Source organism: Coenobita brevimanus, chromosome 79 (genome assembly GCF_032717465.1).
Source record: "Coenobita brevimanus isolate Jiangsu-jjx chromosome 79, ASM3271746v2, whole genome shotgun sequence".
Classification (NCBI taxonomy): Eukaryota; Metazoa; Arthropoda; class Malacostraca; order Decapoda; family Coenobitidae; genus Coenobita; species Coenobita brevimanus.
The window spans coordinates 3,402,452-3,417,316 of record NC_137032.1 but is presented as its reverse complement, the minus strand read 5'-3'; the positions used below and the strand labels follow the sequence as shown (position 1 = coordinate 3,417,316).

Sequence of the window (14,865 nt, the reverse complement as noted above, 5' to 3'; positions counted from 1 at the left end):
TTCCCTCCCTCCTCCTCCACTTCTCACCAACCTGACCGTCACATGTCTCCCTCTGACACTCCTCTTCCCTCCCTCCCTCCCTCTCTCCCTTCCTTTCCTTTCTTCCCTCCTTTCCTTCCATTCTTCCCTCCCTTTCTTCCTTTACTTTCTCTCTCTCTCTCTCTCTCTGTAAATATAGACTGACAGGTAAATAGATAGACGGATACAGAAAGAGGGGAGTAGATAGACAGACAGACAGAGTAGATATAGTTAAACAATGCTTTTCTTAATTTCATGTCTACCAAATGTATTTCTTTTTTCCTTTCTCTCTTAATAATTTTCATACAGACAGATGGACACACACACACACACACACACACACACACACACACACACACACACATTTCCTTACACTCATATCTCTCCATACTACAGATCACGCACACTAATCTAATCCATTTAAAATTTGCAGTATCGTAACTCAAATTTTACTTACCCACAACACACAATGATATACAACTTAAAAATAATCTTAGTTATTAAAAAGCACTTGATGTTCTCGCTTTTTCCTGCCGGATTCATCTTGACATTACACTGACTCATCTGCTTTGCTATGGTTTGCTATGCTCTGCTATGCTATGCTATATTTTACTATGCTTTGTAATTGCTATGCTTGGCTATGCTTTACTATACTTTGCTATACCCTGCTATGCTCTGCTATGCTTTGCTATGCTCTGCTATGCTTTACTGTGCTTTGCTATGCTGCTATATTTTGCCATGCTATGCTTTGCTATGCTGCTATATTTTGCCATGCTATGCTTTGCTATGCTTTCCTATATTTTGCTATGCTCTGCTATGCTTTACTGAGCTGTTAGGTTGCTATATTTTGCCAAGCTATGCCTTGCTATGCTTTGCTATGCTCTGCTATGCTTTGTTATACTTTGCTGTACTTTGCTAGGCTCTGCTATGCTTTACTGTGTTTTGCTATGCTTTGCTATGCTTTGCTACGCTTTGCTATGTTTTGCTACGCTTTGCTAGGCTTGGCTAGGTTTTTCTCATTCGAGTAGTTAATATTTTTCACCCTTGGCCCGTATTCCCGTCGGTTGAGGAAGCTCCATAACACCTATTCCTAAGCGATTTAGTTTCCTTATTTCACCTTGTCGTCCTCTTCCGTGTTAATAAATCATTCTAATATCAATTAACTCTGCATGATAACGTTCAAAATTTGCCAGCCGTATTCAAAAATAAATCGGTAAGGAAGAGGTGTTAGGGCATTCTACAATAATTATCCTCTTATCATATCCACTTACACGTATTCTCGTAGGGTAAGGAGGCTCCCTAGCACTTCTTCCTTACCGATTTATTTTAAATATGGCTGGTTAATATCCTTTGGTACGTTATTTATGAAGATTATGACGAGATTAGAAGGATTTATTTAATGCAGAAGAGGTCAGTAAGGTGTAATAAGCCAAATAAATCGCTTAGGAAGAGGTGTTAGGGAGCTTTCTTAACCTACGAGAATACATCACTTCCTCAGCGATTTAGTCTACAAAATATACCTTAACCTCCTACTGTATGCTCTTTCTATTGATTAAAATCTACATAGTTTGCATCAGCGACAAGAGGATACCGAGGTGCAATGTTCAGGATAATTCGCTATGTAAGTGGTGTTACGGCATCTCCCAGTCACTTAAATTGCAGCCCACAGTTCCGGCTTACCCTCTTCCCCTGGTGCTGGAAAAGGACGCCTTCACGTGGTGGCACAGATATAACCAGTCGGCTCCGCTGCCTGGTTATACAAACGTCCCTCAGCTCCCTCCCAATCCCCCTGACTTCGCAATGACACGGCTGTATTCTAAGTGCCTTTGAAGATTTCGTAACACCTTCTCGTCTGCGATTTATTCTACATTCTTAAAGTCCTCTTGTATGTCACCAATGCAAATTACCAATATTGCAAGTACATAAGTAGCACAAAAGAGTGTAGGAAGTTGTAATAAGCATGATGAATCGCTATGGGAAAGACACTACGAAGTTTCCTGTGGCACCTACAACACAGTATCTTTTTCGGTCTAGACAAACTTCGAACTACGGAGAGTGTATCTCCTAGGCTACGACCTCCTTCTAGTTTGTTGAAGCGAAGAAGGTAGGCAGAAACTATGGTCCGTATTTTCGTTGGCTGAGGATGTTCCCTAAAACCTTTTCCTAAGCGATTTATTTTGTTAGTTACACCTTATTGTAATCTTCTGAGTTACGTAAATCCTTCCAGTATTGCCATACACCACATAAATAACGTACAAAATTATATTAGCCAGCGATGCCTAAAAAATAAATCGCTGAGGAACAGGTGCTTGGGAGCTTCCTTAGAAGAAGAAAAAAAAAAGATCCTATGACTCACGATTGTTCGCCCCTCCCCCAAAAAAAATAATAATAGAAATAAAAAACAAGTCACAAGTTTTTGATGGCAAATGATATGAGCCAATGTCTCAGACGCATATGGATCAATTAGCTACCTTGATACAACCACCTCCACTTTATAACTACGGCTGGCATCAAAAGTTGTATCATCTCCTTTGGTTTTCTCTCCACGGGCTTTGAAATTTGTGGGGGGAACCCTGGCAATCTACACGGATCATTTTATTTGGCCGCAAAGCAGTGACATCAGTGCTGGTGGCTGTGGATTCACCAAATGACTTTAATGGACCATGGAATCAGAAGCAGGGGATGTGACAGGACACTTGACGCCGATTGTACTACAGACAGTGGTGTATTTGAGGTCTTCTGGGACACTAACGTATTTCTCTACGTCTTATGTCTAATGTACTGGAACAAAGCCGTTATAGATGTCAGGCAACAGCAGACGTGAAACATAAACATATACACTGGCGCCACTTAAGACCCCCACACACCACCCCACGTAGTACGGGTAAGTGGAACCGACTGTACCTCAGCCGGATCTATTACCCAGGTATCTCATCCATATAGCATCCCTTACCGTCCTGTTTTGTGTGTTTTGAATATACTAATAATTAACACGAATATTTGCACTACAATCACGGGGTGGCTCAAAACCAAGAATCACGCGTCATTCACATTTCAAGATGTTAAGTAATGAAAGTGGCCAATACATTTTTTTTCTTTGCCTCTTTTTTTTTTTTTTTTTTTTTTTTTTGACAGATGTACGAGTCGGGACATAAATATCGATTCACTTCCAACCGTTAAAAAACGACATTGTCGCCGATGACTTCCGAAAGCCAACGGTGCGATATCCAGAGTCCAACAAACTTTCCAGACTATCACGTTACAGTTCCAATATTGTTCGATTAAAAACTGGAGCGATATTATTGTTCAAGACTATAGACCCGATCCAAAATATATCAGTGCACGAAACAAGCTGACTCCATAGACGATGCCCGTTGACCTACTTCCACGCTCACTCAGGATGACATTAATCAATTTTGTCTGACGTTAGTTGGAGCATAATACCAGACTTGTTCCCATCATGAAGGCGTTAGTGGTGATCGCCTCACTCTCAAATGAATATAATCGTCTGGCGTAGGCTGGAATATAATACTAGACTTGTTACTGACCATAAAGGGTTACTGGGGACTGTTGACTCTCAGGATCCAACGACTCTCTCAAATGAATATAATCGTCTGAGTTGTTCCGAATATTAAAGGGCTTATTGTCATGTTTTTATAAGGATGAAGGAGCTGTAGAGGACGCCTTCCCACGGTGGCATCGATACAATCTGGGGAGGGATTCACTGCCCGGCTGTATAAATGTCCACCCAAAAGTTGGACGGTGAACTGCCGGAGGAAGACAACTTCAGCTTACAGTCCGCTGGGTTCATGTTACAGACGACCCTGGGGCTTCAACAACAACAAAAACTACTACTACTACTACTACTGCTACTACTACTACTACTACTACTACTACTACTACTATGAGATTCCAATATACCGCTTGCTGGTTACATTTTCTACCACATACGGAGGAAATATGCCACACTCACATCCAAAATAATTGATGTTCTTAAAGACACCACAATCTATACTAACACAAGAGTCGGTTTGCTTTCACCTGAGGGAACTGGACCACCCCTAGACCAGGAATAAGAATTAGCAGTCCCATGAAATTCAACGAGCATCAGGTGAAGCAGGAAGCCGTCTCCCTGGTAACTAATCAAATCAACCCTCCAGTTCTAATACACGTGGCCATCAACTGGGCTGAAAAGGGTCTGAAATCTTTGTCAGGTTACGGTAACTGGATTATTAAAAAATCAATGGATCCTACTCGTCAGTTTTTATTATTTATTTATTTTTTTTTTATGGTTCGTTTTGTCCTTAGTACGAAATTTCCACTCATTAGTCCTATCTCTCTCTCCTTCCCTACTCCCTCCTCCTCCTCCTCTCTCGCTCCATTCCCTTCATCTCTCTCTCTCTCTATCTATCTATTTATTTATTTATCTATCTATCTACCTATCTATCTCTGTCTCTATCTATTTTCCACCATTCCTCTCCCCCATTCTCTCCCTCTCCCTCACCTTCCCTCTCTCTTGCACCCCATTTCTCTCTCTCTCTCTCTCTCTCTCTCTCTCTCTCTCTCTCTCTCTCTCTCTCACCACCACCACCTAAGTTTGTGACCATTATCTCACTCGTTACTCTTATCCTTCCTACTCTCTCTCTCTCTCTCTCTCTCTCTCTCTCTCTTTCTCTCTCTCTCTCTCTCTCTCAATTCAAAACGTGTCCCCTTAGAGAGTGTGTCATCATCCTCGTCTGTAAAGGTGCGTTTCTCTCTCTTTGGGGTGGAGGATCTCACTGAGAGAGAGAGAGAGAGAGAGAGAATCGCCGAGATGGTTAGAATGACAGATAGATTGATAGACAGATAGACAGACAGACAGATAAATGGAGGGATAGATAAATAGACAGAGACAGACAGACAGTGGGGGAGAGAGAGCGAGAGGATATGAACTGTGTGTGTGTGTGTGTGTGTGTGTGTGTGTGTGTGTGTGTGTGTGTGTGTGTGTGTGTGTGTGTGTGTGTGTGTGTGTGTGTGTGTGTGTAAGCATTAACCCTTTCACTTCAATGACGCCCTATTAAACCTTAGCCTTGAAAATACCAGATGAATTTTATTCAGCAAAGAGGCCTCTCGTACTGAAGGGGTTAAGGAAGGTTGCCTCTCACCCCAGTAAAGCAATACCTCTCACCTGTTCTAATTAAGGTAAGAACAGGTGATAGTACGTAACACCAGAGAATTTTATATTTTCCTCAACAGAGATTTTTGGAAATGGAGGGGTTTAATATAGCCTTCATTAACCCCTTCAGAACGAGGGAGATTTTTCCGAGTTAAATAAAAAGTCAGGAAATAAGGAAAAAAAAAAAAAAAAAAAGAGATGATGTCACTGATTTTGAAGGGGTTGACTTTTTTCACGTTTTCGTCCACCAATTCTTCATCCAGTCTTTTTTTTTTTTTTTTGCTCTATCAGTAACGTATGGACCTAAAGCTTGGCTACTCAGTCCAGACAATGAAGGAGAAAGTGACCAGTCGCTGTTTCCTGAGTGGCATTATGTTAGCAATTAGCCCAAGCCAACTCTAGGACTTAAGCCACACCCTGCCTGTGCGCCTCAGCCCACTAGACCTCAAGCGTCCTTCAGTTATGTGGTTATTGGTTACCTCTCCCCACTCTCATTCTCCCCTCCATCTCTCTCTCATTCCCCTTCTTTTCTTCCTTTCATTTCTCCCTCACTTTCTGCTCTTCCTCCTGTCACTTCCTTATTATCCTCTTCTCTTCCCTCCTTCCTCTCCTTTTTTCTCTTCCGCATCGCTTTCTCCCACTGACTCTCTCTCTCTCTCTCTCTCTCTCTCTCTCTCTCTCTCTCTCTCTCTTCATTTCCATTAGTACGTCAAGATCCCTTTGAAGGCTACCACAGTAATCTGCTTAGTTAACAATATGCCCTACTTTCGTCGCTGGCAAATTTCCTGATACTCTTTATAACTACGAGAGAGAGAGAGAGAGAGAGAGAGAGAGAGAGAGAGAGAGAGAGAAATAAGGGCCCAAGAACTTAACCCTGATGCACTCCTCTAGTGACTAATCCCTAATTCAACTTAGAGAAATTTAAATTACTCTGTTTTTCAAATAACCCTCTGCTTTTTAAATAACCCTCTGCCTTTTAAATTACCCATTGCTTTTTAAATAACCCTCTGCTTTTTAAATAACCCTCTGCTCTTTAAACAACCCTCCGCTCTTTAAACAACCCTCTGCTCTTTAAACAACCCTCTGTTCTTTAAATAACCCTCTGATTATTAAATAACCATCTGCTTATTAAATAACCCTCTGCTTTTTAAATAACCCTTTGCTTTTTAAATCACTCTGCTTTTATAATAACCCACTGCGTTTTAAATAACCCTCTGCTCTTCAAATAACCCTCTGCTTTTAAATAACCCTCTGCTTTTTAAATAACCTTCCGCTCTTTAAATAACCCTCTGCTTTTTCAGTAACCCCCTGCTTTCTTCTCTTTAGTTCTTGGTCTGACCCCTTAAAATATCACCGCCTCTACCGTGTTCTCGGGTTGTCCTAATTATCTTCGCGCGAGAAACCCTAAAAAGGTTATACTGAAGCAGAGTTAAAAAAAAAAATAATAATAATAAGCTTTACCACTGTCTTTCGCCTCATGCACCTGAAAGAAAAAGTTAAGTTCGTGTGGCAATTTAGACAATGCATAAATCCATGATGACGTTCTTTAATAATCATAAGTATTTCTAAGTAGTCTCTATGTGTGTTAAATTCTTGCATAGTTTCCATTTTCGATGTTAAAGTTAATGAAAGGCAACAATTCGACACAGCCAAATCATCCCTCGTCATAAAAACAGGTACTACGTTCGCTCTCTTGCCCACTTCTGGAACTATTCCCGTGTTGAACTAATTATTACACACGTTGTGGGTGACGTTGTAGGTGGATGGCATGACTTCTCCTTATGTCCTTTTAATAATATGGTATAAACATCATCCAGTCCAGGAGATATGTTAGTTTACTGTTTTCTTTCAATATATCTTCCCTACTTTTAATTAATTTGTGAAACTCGCTGTCTATATTATCAACTCAAACGGATACTTATATAATCTAACTGTTTTCTGCCCCAGTTTGGGATCCAGTTTGTATCCTTTCTGACAGCAGACCACCTATCAAACTGTCTTATCACCACCTTCCTTACAGAGGCTGCTAAGGAAGACAGCATTTTAATTGGATTCACAGGTAAAAGCATTCAAACATTAATCAGAACATTTCATCCTCATCGTGCATTATTCCCCAGCACTCCCACACCTGCAGTAGTTGTGTCACATTACTGCAAACAAGGCTTGGACGTGACGCTACTCTTCTTTACAGGTTATGATAATGAAGACTACGATTTCCATTCATCCTTTCCAATGAAATTTCCATGACTACTTTTCTGTGAGGCAAAGTAACTCATCGCACTTTTTCCAACCGGTTTCGGCTAGAGGGATTCCTGTGTGCGTGGAGACTTCCTGCTTCTCTTTTTCTTTGATGCAAGAAACAAATACCTTAAATTGCATCCTATCCTAATCGTTAATTTCTTTCCTCTTTCATCATCATCATCATCGTCATCTTTTTCTATCCGTTCATTTTTTATTTCTTGCTCTCCTCTTTCGCTCCCTTTCTTCCTCTCCTTATCGTCTTCTGTCATGCTTTCCATCTCTCTTCTTCATCTACCTCTTCTCCTTAATTCCTTCCTCTTCCTCATCTCTTTTTCATCATTTCCCTCACCTTTCTTTCTCCGTTCCCTTCTTCCTTCCTCTTTCCGTCTCTCTTTCTCAGCTTCCCGCTTATTCCTCTCCTCGTCAGCATCTCTCTCCTCTTTCTCTCTCTATACCTTTCTTCTTCTTTTCCTCATTTTTCTCAGCTCTCTCTATTCCTTTAGCTCCCTCTTCTCTTTCTCAGCTTTTCTCGTTTCTTTCCTTCTCTCTTCCTCTATCTAAATCTGCTTCCTCTCCTCTACTAATCCTCTTCTCTTCATCCTCATATTGTCTTTTCTCCTCCTCCCCCTCCTCTCTTCTCCTCCTCTCCTCTCTTCCACTGTTCTCCATCCCTCTTCCTATACCTTCTTGTCCTTCCTCTCCTCTACTTCCCTCTCCTCCTCTACCTCGTCTACTTTCTCTCCTCCTCCTCCCTCTCCTCCCCTGCCTCTTCTTTTTCCTCTCCTCTCCTCACTTTCTCTATCGATTCTTTTTCCTCCCCTCCTCTACCTCTTCTTCTTCCCCTCCTCTCTTCCTTTACATCTTCTTCCTCTCCTCCTCTACCTCCCCCTCCTTCGTTTCCTCCTCGTCACCTTCCCTGTCCCGTTTTCCGGTGTAACCCAAACCTCCCCACCCACCAAACAGCCCCTCAGGCACCTCGTTTGCTCCTGATTGCCCCCTAGCTACCTCACACCCCTTGCCCCACCTTGCCCCGCCCACTCACACTCTTTCCCCACCCTGCTCCCTTGCCCCACCCAACACTACCTTCTTGCCCCATCCCGCCTTGTCCACGATCCTACAAAGGCCTGTTTCTCTTTCTTGCCCCATTCTCTTCTCCTCCTCCACCCTGCCCCACCCACTTCTCCCCGCTTACCCCACTCAACCCTACCATTAACCCACCCAACCCTATCATCTTACCCCACCCAACTCTACCCTCTTGTCCCACCCAACTCTACCCTCTTGTCCCACCCAACTCTACCCTCTTGCCCCACCCAACTCTACCCTCTTGCCCCATCCATTCCTACCCTCTTGCCCCATCTACTCCTACCCTCTTGCCCCACCCAACTCTACCCTCTTGCCCCACCCAACTCTACCCTCGTGCCCCAGCCAACTCTTCCCTCTTGCCCTACCCAACTCTTCCCTCTTGCCCAACCCAACTCTACCCTCTTGCCCCACCTACTCCTACCCTCTTGCCTTTTCCTCTTGACCCACCCGATTCGACACTCTTGCCCCATCGACCCACCCACTCCTTCCCTCTTGCCCCATTCCCTTGCCCCAACATGACCAATTTCTCACTCCACTACATCCATTTTCTTAACATCCTTGTGTCTCTTATATACTTATTACAATCAATATTCTTGGTGTTTTCTTTCTTGATTTACTACGCCCATTTTCTTGCCCTACCACGCCCATTTTCTTGACTTGAAAGACCCATTTTCTTGGCTTTCTAGTCCATTTTCTTGCCCTACCACACCCATTTTCTTGCCCTACCACACCCATTTTCTTGCCCTACCACACCCATTTTCTTGTCCTACCACACCCAGTTTCTTGTTCTACCACACCCAGTTTCTTGTCCTACCACACCCAGTTTCTTGTCCTACCACACCCATTTTCTTGCCCTACCATACCTATTTCTTGCCCTGCCACACCCTTTTTCTTGCCTACCACACCCATTTCTTGCCCTACCACACCCATTTTCTTGACTTACCACACCCATTTCTTGACCTACCACACCCATTTTCTTACCCTGTTGTCTTACCACACCCATTTTCTTGCCCTACCATACCTATTTCTTGCCCTGCCACACCCTTTTTCATGCCTATCACACCCATTTCTTGCCCTACCACACCCATTTTCTTGACCAACCACACCCATTTTCTTACCCTACCACACCCATTTTCTTACCCTATCACACCCATTTTCTTGCCCTACCACACCCACTTCTTGCCCTACCACACCCATCTTCTTACCTTACCACACCCATTTCTTGCCCTACCACACCCATTTCTTGCCCTACCACACCCATTTTCTTGTCCTACCACACCCATTTTCTTGTCCTGCCACACCCATTTCTTGCAATACCACACCCATTTCTTGCCCTACCACACCCATTTTCTTAGCGAGACATCGAAGCAGAGACGCTTAGATTAACCTACATTACCTCCCTTCACTAGCTACCTGGGGATGCTAATGAGGGGCGCCTTCACCTGGTGGCACTGATACACCTGGCCAACTCCACTGCCTGATTATATCGACGTTCAACTCCCTCATCTTTCCTCGGAAAGGAGGATGGTGGGAGGATAGGTTCAGCCTGCGGTCCACTGGGTTCAAGTTCAAATGAGCCTTGGGTTGTTGTTGTTGTTGTTGTTGGTGGTGGTGGTGGTGGTGGTGGTGGCGATGTTTATTGTTGTTGTTGGTGGTGGTGGTGGTATTGTTGTTATTTTACAAGATGATAATAAGTGCAGAATAAATCGCTCAGGAAGGGATGTTACGAAAAAAAAAAAAAAAAATCACTCAGAACACGACCCAAAGACCGAAGACGTGGAAAAGCCCCGGTGCAATTTTGAGCAAGGTCAGGGAAGGAACAAGAAACACATCAATATTTCGGAATTTCGGACACACAACACGACATGGACGTTACTGGTGCATGAAGGAATTTTTAACTGTCTGTCTGGTCGTGGTGCAGTGGTTAGCTTATCCAGTTCGCAGGTGGAAGAACCCGAGATTAATTCCTGGATAAGGTACTCTTTGAAGCTGGTTTTCCCCTTTGTCCTTGTTCACCCGGCAGCACAATTATTGGGGACCTGGATATAACATCGACAGTTGCAAGTTCTATTCCCATGCCTGTGTTCGTGCCGGTTAATATAGCTCCAATGCACATCTTATCAAAAATTATGCACTAAATACCTTCCTATCCCCTTCCTGTGTCAACCAAACCATTCTCATATCACCACAATCTGCCAAAATCACGCACAAAAAGATGTTAACCAACCATATGAGGAATTAAATCGCTTAGGAAAAGGTGTTAGGGCTACTTCTTAACTGACAATGATACTGACCTAAAAGACTAAGACTTGGCAAATAATTAACAGCATTAATGACCTCGTGTGGATGATAGGCACTAGCCCAAGTCTTAATTCTACAACGCGAAAAAAAAATAATAATAATAATTCGCAGGAAGGAACACTACAGTATTTCGAAACCCCATCACTAGAATCACGTGTTTATTTATTTTATTCTTGCTTCCTTTAAGACGATTATATTCACCTAAGAAAAGATGGGGGGATATGTACGACCGTGTAAAATAATCCAATACTCAAATAAAATCGTCTGGAGTCAGCAGGGTTAGCAAGATCAGTCACTCCATTGCCTAATAAAATCATCTGAGGTTAGTCAGGAGTGTGCAAAATGTGAAGGGTACAGAGTGCAGAGTGGCGAATGTCTGAAGTGATGATGATGATGATGATGATGATGATGTGGGACTGTCGGGGCAAACGCCGCGGGGCGCACAGCCTCACTTATCTTGGACTCCACCCACGTGATCAACCCTTCAAGCAGAGACTCTTCTCCCTCTAAGTATCTCTTGACAAGAGCGATCAACCTACTCCAGCCATGAGTTCCGTGGCCTTCCCCTTGGTCTCCTTCACCCCGGGTTAACTCTGAGAGATCAACCTCAGGAAAACGGGCTACCTACCCATGTAACTGGACCGACGCTGACGTATTATGTGGGCTTCGACCCAGTATCACGGAGCAGTCGCTCGTTGTGTACCCAGTCATACCAGCGATATCCCATGATCCTGCGAAGGAACTTTGTGTCAAACAAGTCAATTGGCTTCTCCAAGTAAATGTTTACTGTCCATGTCTCACACCCGTAAAGTTGGACACAGAGCACCGGTGTCTTGAAAATGCGAATTATCGTCCTTCTGCACAAATAACGGCAACGCTAAATACCCGAGATGAGTGAATTCATAACCCAGTAGGCCAGATCGACGCGCCGAGAAATCTCATCGCCTCAACTACAGTCGTTATTTACCACACTACCAAGATCAGTGAATCTTTCCACGACTTTCACATTGTCACCACATGCATGGACAAACTGAACTGCATCCAATAAGCCACCAAATACCTGGACCAGGTCTTGGCCCAAGAGGCCTTGACTCCCAGTGGCTTCGCATTCTCGTGAAATTCCTCGACAGCATTCAGTAGTGTCTCCAGCGACTCCGCTAGAATAACTGCATCATCAGCAAAGTCAAGGTCAGTAACTCTGAAATTGCCAGTCGATACTCCACAATGACTCTGACTCATGGTCCGGCCAAGTACCCAATCCATGTACGTGTGGAATAGCGTGGAAGGAAGGACACATCCCTGTTTTACTCAGGTACTTCCTGGGAAGAAGTTGGATGTTCCTCCTCCACATTTGACAGCCCTCAGTGTTTGAATACTGGCCAGCAGGCAGACAGATTATCTCTGCGGGGATCCCACGAAGTTGCAGTTCCCACTGTACCTTTCAATTTCCTAAGTCAAACGCCTTCTGCAGATCCACACAGACTGCAACCACACCTTGTCAATATTCAAGGAGGCGTTCCACGAGAACAAGAACAAGTCTGAAGTTGGCTAGAAAAATACCGTATCGTCACGGGCCAGCAAGGACAGGAAGACTGTCCAACTGTGAGTGGGTGGAGGGTGGGGGGAGAGGGCAGTGTCTGAAGCTGACAAGAATAAAATTGTCTGAGACCAGCAAAAACGTAGCCTGGAGAGGGAGTGAGGGTCCTTAGGTGCAAAGTTTGAGTGGCTGGGTAGTTGGGGGGGAGGGTTATTGTGGAGAGGGTGGGGAAGGGGGATTAGGGAAAGGATGGGGGGTAGTGGGGTGAAGGGTGTTGAATGGGTAGAGGGAATGGGAATGAGTAGTTGGGGTGGGGGTGGGTTGTGAAGTGGGTAGTGGGGGTGGGGGCAGGGATGGGTAGTGGGGGTAGGGGTTGGGGTGGAGATGATGGAGGATAGGCAAGTTCATGGGGGTGGAGGGTAGTGGAAGTGGAGGTGGGGGATGAGTAGCAGGGTAGGTGGGAGTGTTGATGGACAGTGGAGGTGGGGGTAGTGGGTAGCGGGGGAGGGGAGGTGGTGAGGTGGAGGCCCCTGACGCCGGGCAGACAATGGCCTCCTCCACGCCTTTTGTTCATCCACGGCAGCCCGGGATCGCGACAGGGGATTGCGGCAATATCGCCTAGATTTACATTTATCTATCTATCTATCTATCTATCTATATGTTTATTAATCTATACTTTTACTCTTTCTGCCTATGTCTCGACTTAGCTGTCTTATCTGTTTATGTCTATCTAAAAGTTTTATCTATCCACCTACCTAACCATCTACTTCTCTCTCTCTCTCTCTCTCTCTCTCTCTCTATTGTTCAAACGGGTGCGGCTCCTTCCATATATCCTATTGAAATTACTCTTCACAGGTAACTTACTATGCTTCATCGATTATGGGCAGTTTTTAAATGTACCTGTGAAATACGTAAACTACTTGTTTATATGACATACCGTCGCCCCGACGAAGTTACCACCAAGAGCAAAATCTGGTGCCAACCTCCCCAAATACACGTCTTACTTTTGACGTATTTCAAATTGTTCACTGGTATGTTAGACTTGGAAAATATCAGTTGATTAAGTTAGGAAAGGTTAAGTTAGGATACGACTGATCAGGTTAGGATTGGTTTGGCTATGATATATTAGGTTTAACGTTAGGACTCAGATTGAGATTTGGCCTGATGGGTATTAGCGGTCTCTCTAACAGGTTAAGTGGCAATCCTAGATGGTTAAAGCAGGGGGGTCTGGGGTACTTTAGATTAGGCTGGAGCGTTAGGTTTCCTATAGATCTGAACGTTTTTCGGTAATCGGCGCGGTTTAATCAAACCAATATAACCGAACACTAATTCAATTTAACCTAAATTAACCTAACCTAACCCCAAAACCCAACCAAACCAAACCTGACTTAGCCCAAACAAACACTCAACAATCCAACCAAACCTAACCTAACACCCCAGACAAACCTAATCTAACGCCACTTAACCCAACTTAACTTAACCCAGTCTAATCCAACCAAACCTAACTTCCGTAACAAGGGTGGCCTGTTGTTATATCAAATCAGAATTTGCAGCCGACACGATATTGAACATCATCTCAGCTAACTTTGATTATTCATTACACAAACTAAATTACTCTGATATTAACGAAATGTATCTGTGTACTTTATCGTTCCCCCAGTGCTTCTTCAGAACCCAGTGTATCTGACTCCATATCCACACAGTTCACTAACCTTAACCTCACCCTTACCACTGAAATTACCGTTTGGGGTTATTTTAACGTTCTTAATGTAGAACGGTTGTTGCATTCTGGCAGGACAGACGATACTGGTCTAGAATACGAGCTGTTTGCCAGTCGTTTAATCTCACGCAATTAGTATAACAACCAACCAGAATACCAGATAATCCTGAACATAACGCCTAACTCTTGGATCTATTCCTGATAAATAATCCAGATCAATACAGGATAGAAGTACTGTCACCACTTGGATCCTCTGACCACAATCTCATCAAAGCCTCATTAGTTAGTTGCGCCAAACTTCCCAGTTCTGATCCAGTCAGAATGACCGGATGGCACTTTGATAGGGCAGACTGGGATGGATTCAGAAACTATCTTGCTGATATTCCATTGCAGTCTTTCCTTTCCAGTGACATCAATTCTACTCAGTCCCACATTAATGATTAAATACAAGCTGGTATGGAATTGTTCACACCAAGTTAACAGCTCACCAAAAGATCGGACTCCCCAAAATGGTCTGACAGCAGGTGTGCCAGAGCAACAACCCCAAAGTCATTAGCATATAACTTTTACTTAGAATCAAAATCATCTGAATCGCTCACTCAATTTAAATTTGCAAGAAACCATGCAAAAAAATGACAAATCTCACTAAATCAAACTTTCTTCACAACCAAGCATCTAGACTATTAAATAATCCTAATGACAATAACATACGGTATTCTGGTAACCTCTCAATTCTCTCAATATTAACTTTTACAAGCCATCACCCATTCCCCCACTAAAATCTTTATATGGTAACACTATAAATGGCCC

General features: G+C 43.6%; 1 protein-coding gene across 1 annotated transcript; it reads right to left on the bottom strand.

Moving 5' to 3' along the window:
• Positions 1 to 11,453: 11,453 nt before the first annotated feature.
• Positions 11,454 to 12,037, bottom strand: LOC145408969 (uncharacterized). The gene is made up of 2 exons (XM_080279546.1): positions 11,859 to 12,037; positions 11,454 to 11,655 (listed from the first exon to the last, which is right to left on the bottom strand). Exons 1-2 carry the CDS (start codon positions 12,035 to 12,037, stop codon positions 11,454 to 11,456), a joined length of 381 nt encoding a protein of 126 aa, XP_080135672.1.
• Between the last annotated feature and the right edge of the window lie 2,828 nt (positions 12,038 to 14,865).

Bases quoted from the DNA above. Each gene is read 5' to 3' on its own strand.
- LOC145408969 (XM_080279546.1), bottom strand. From the start codon at position 12,037: ATGAGTCAGAGTCATTGTGGAGTATCGACTGGCAATTTCAGAGTTACT. The intron at 11,656-11,858 runs GTATTTGGTGGC...TTATTTGTGCAG, and splicing joins TGGGCCAAGACCTGGTCCAG to AAGGACGATAATTCGCATTT.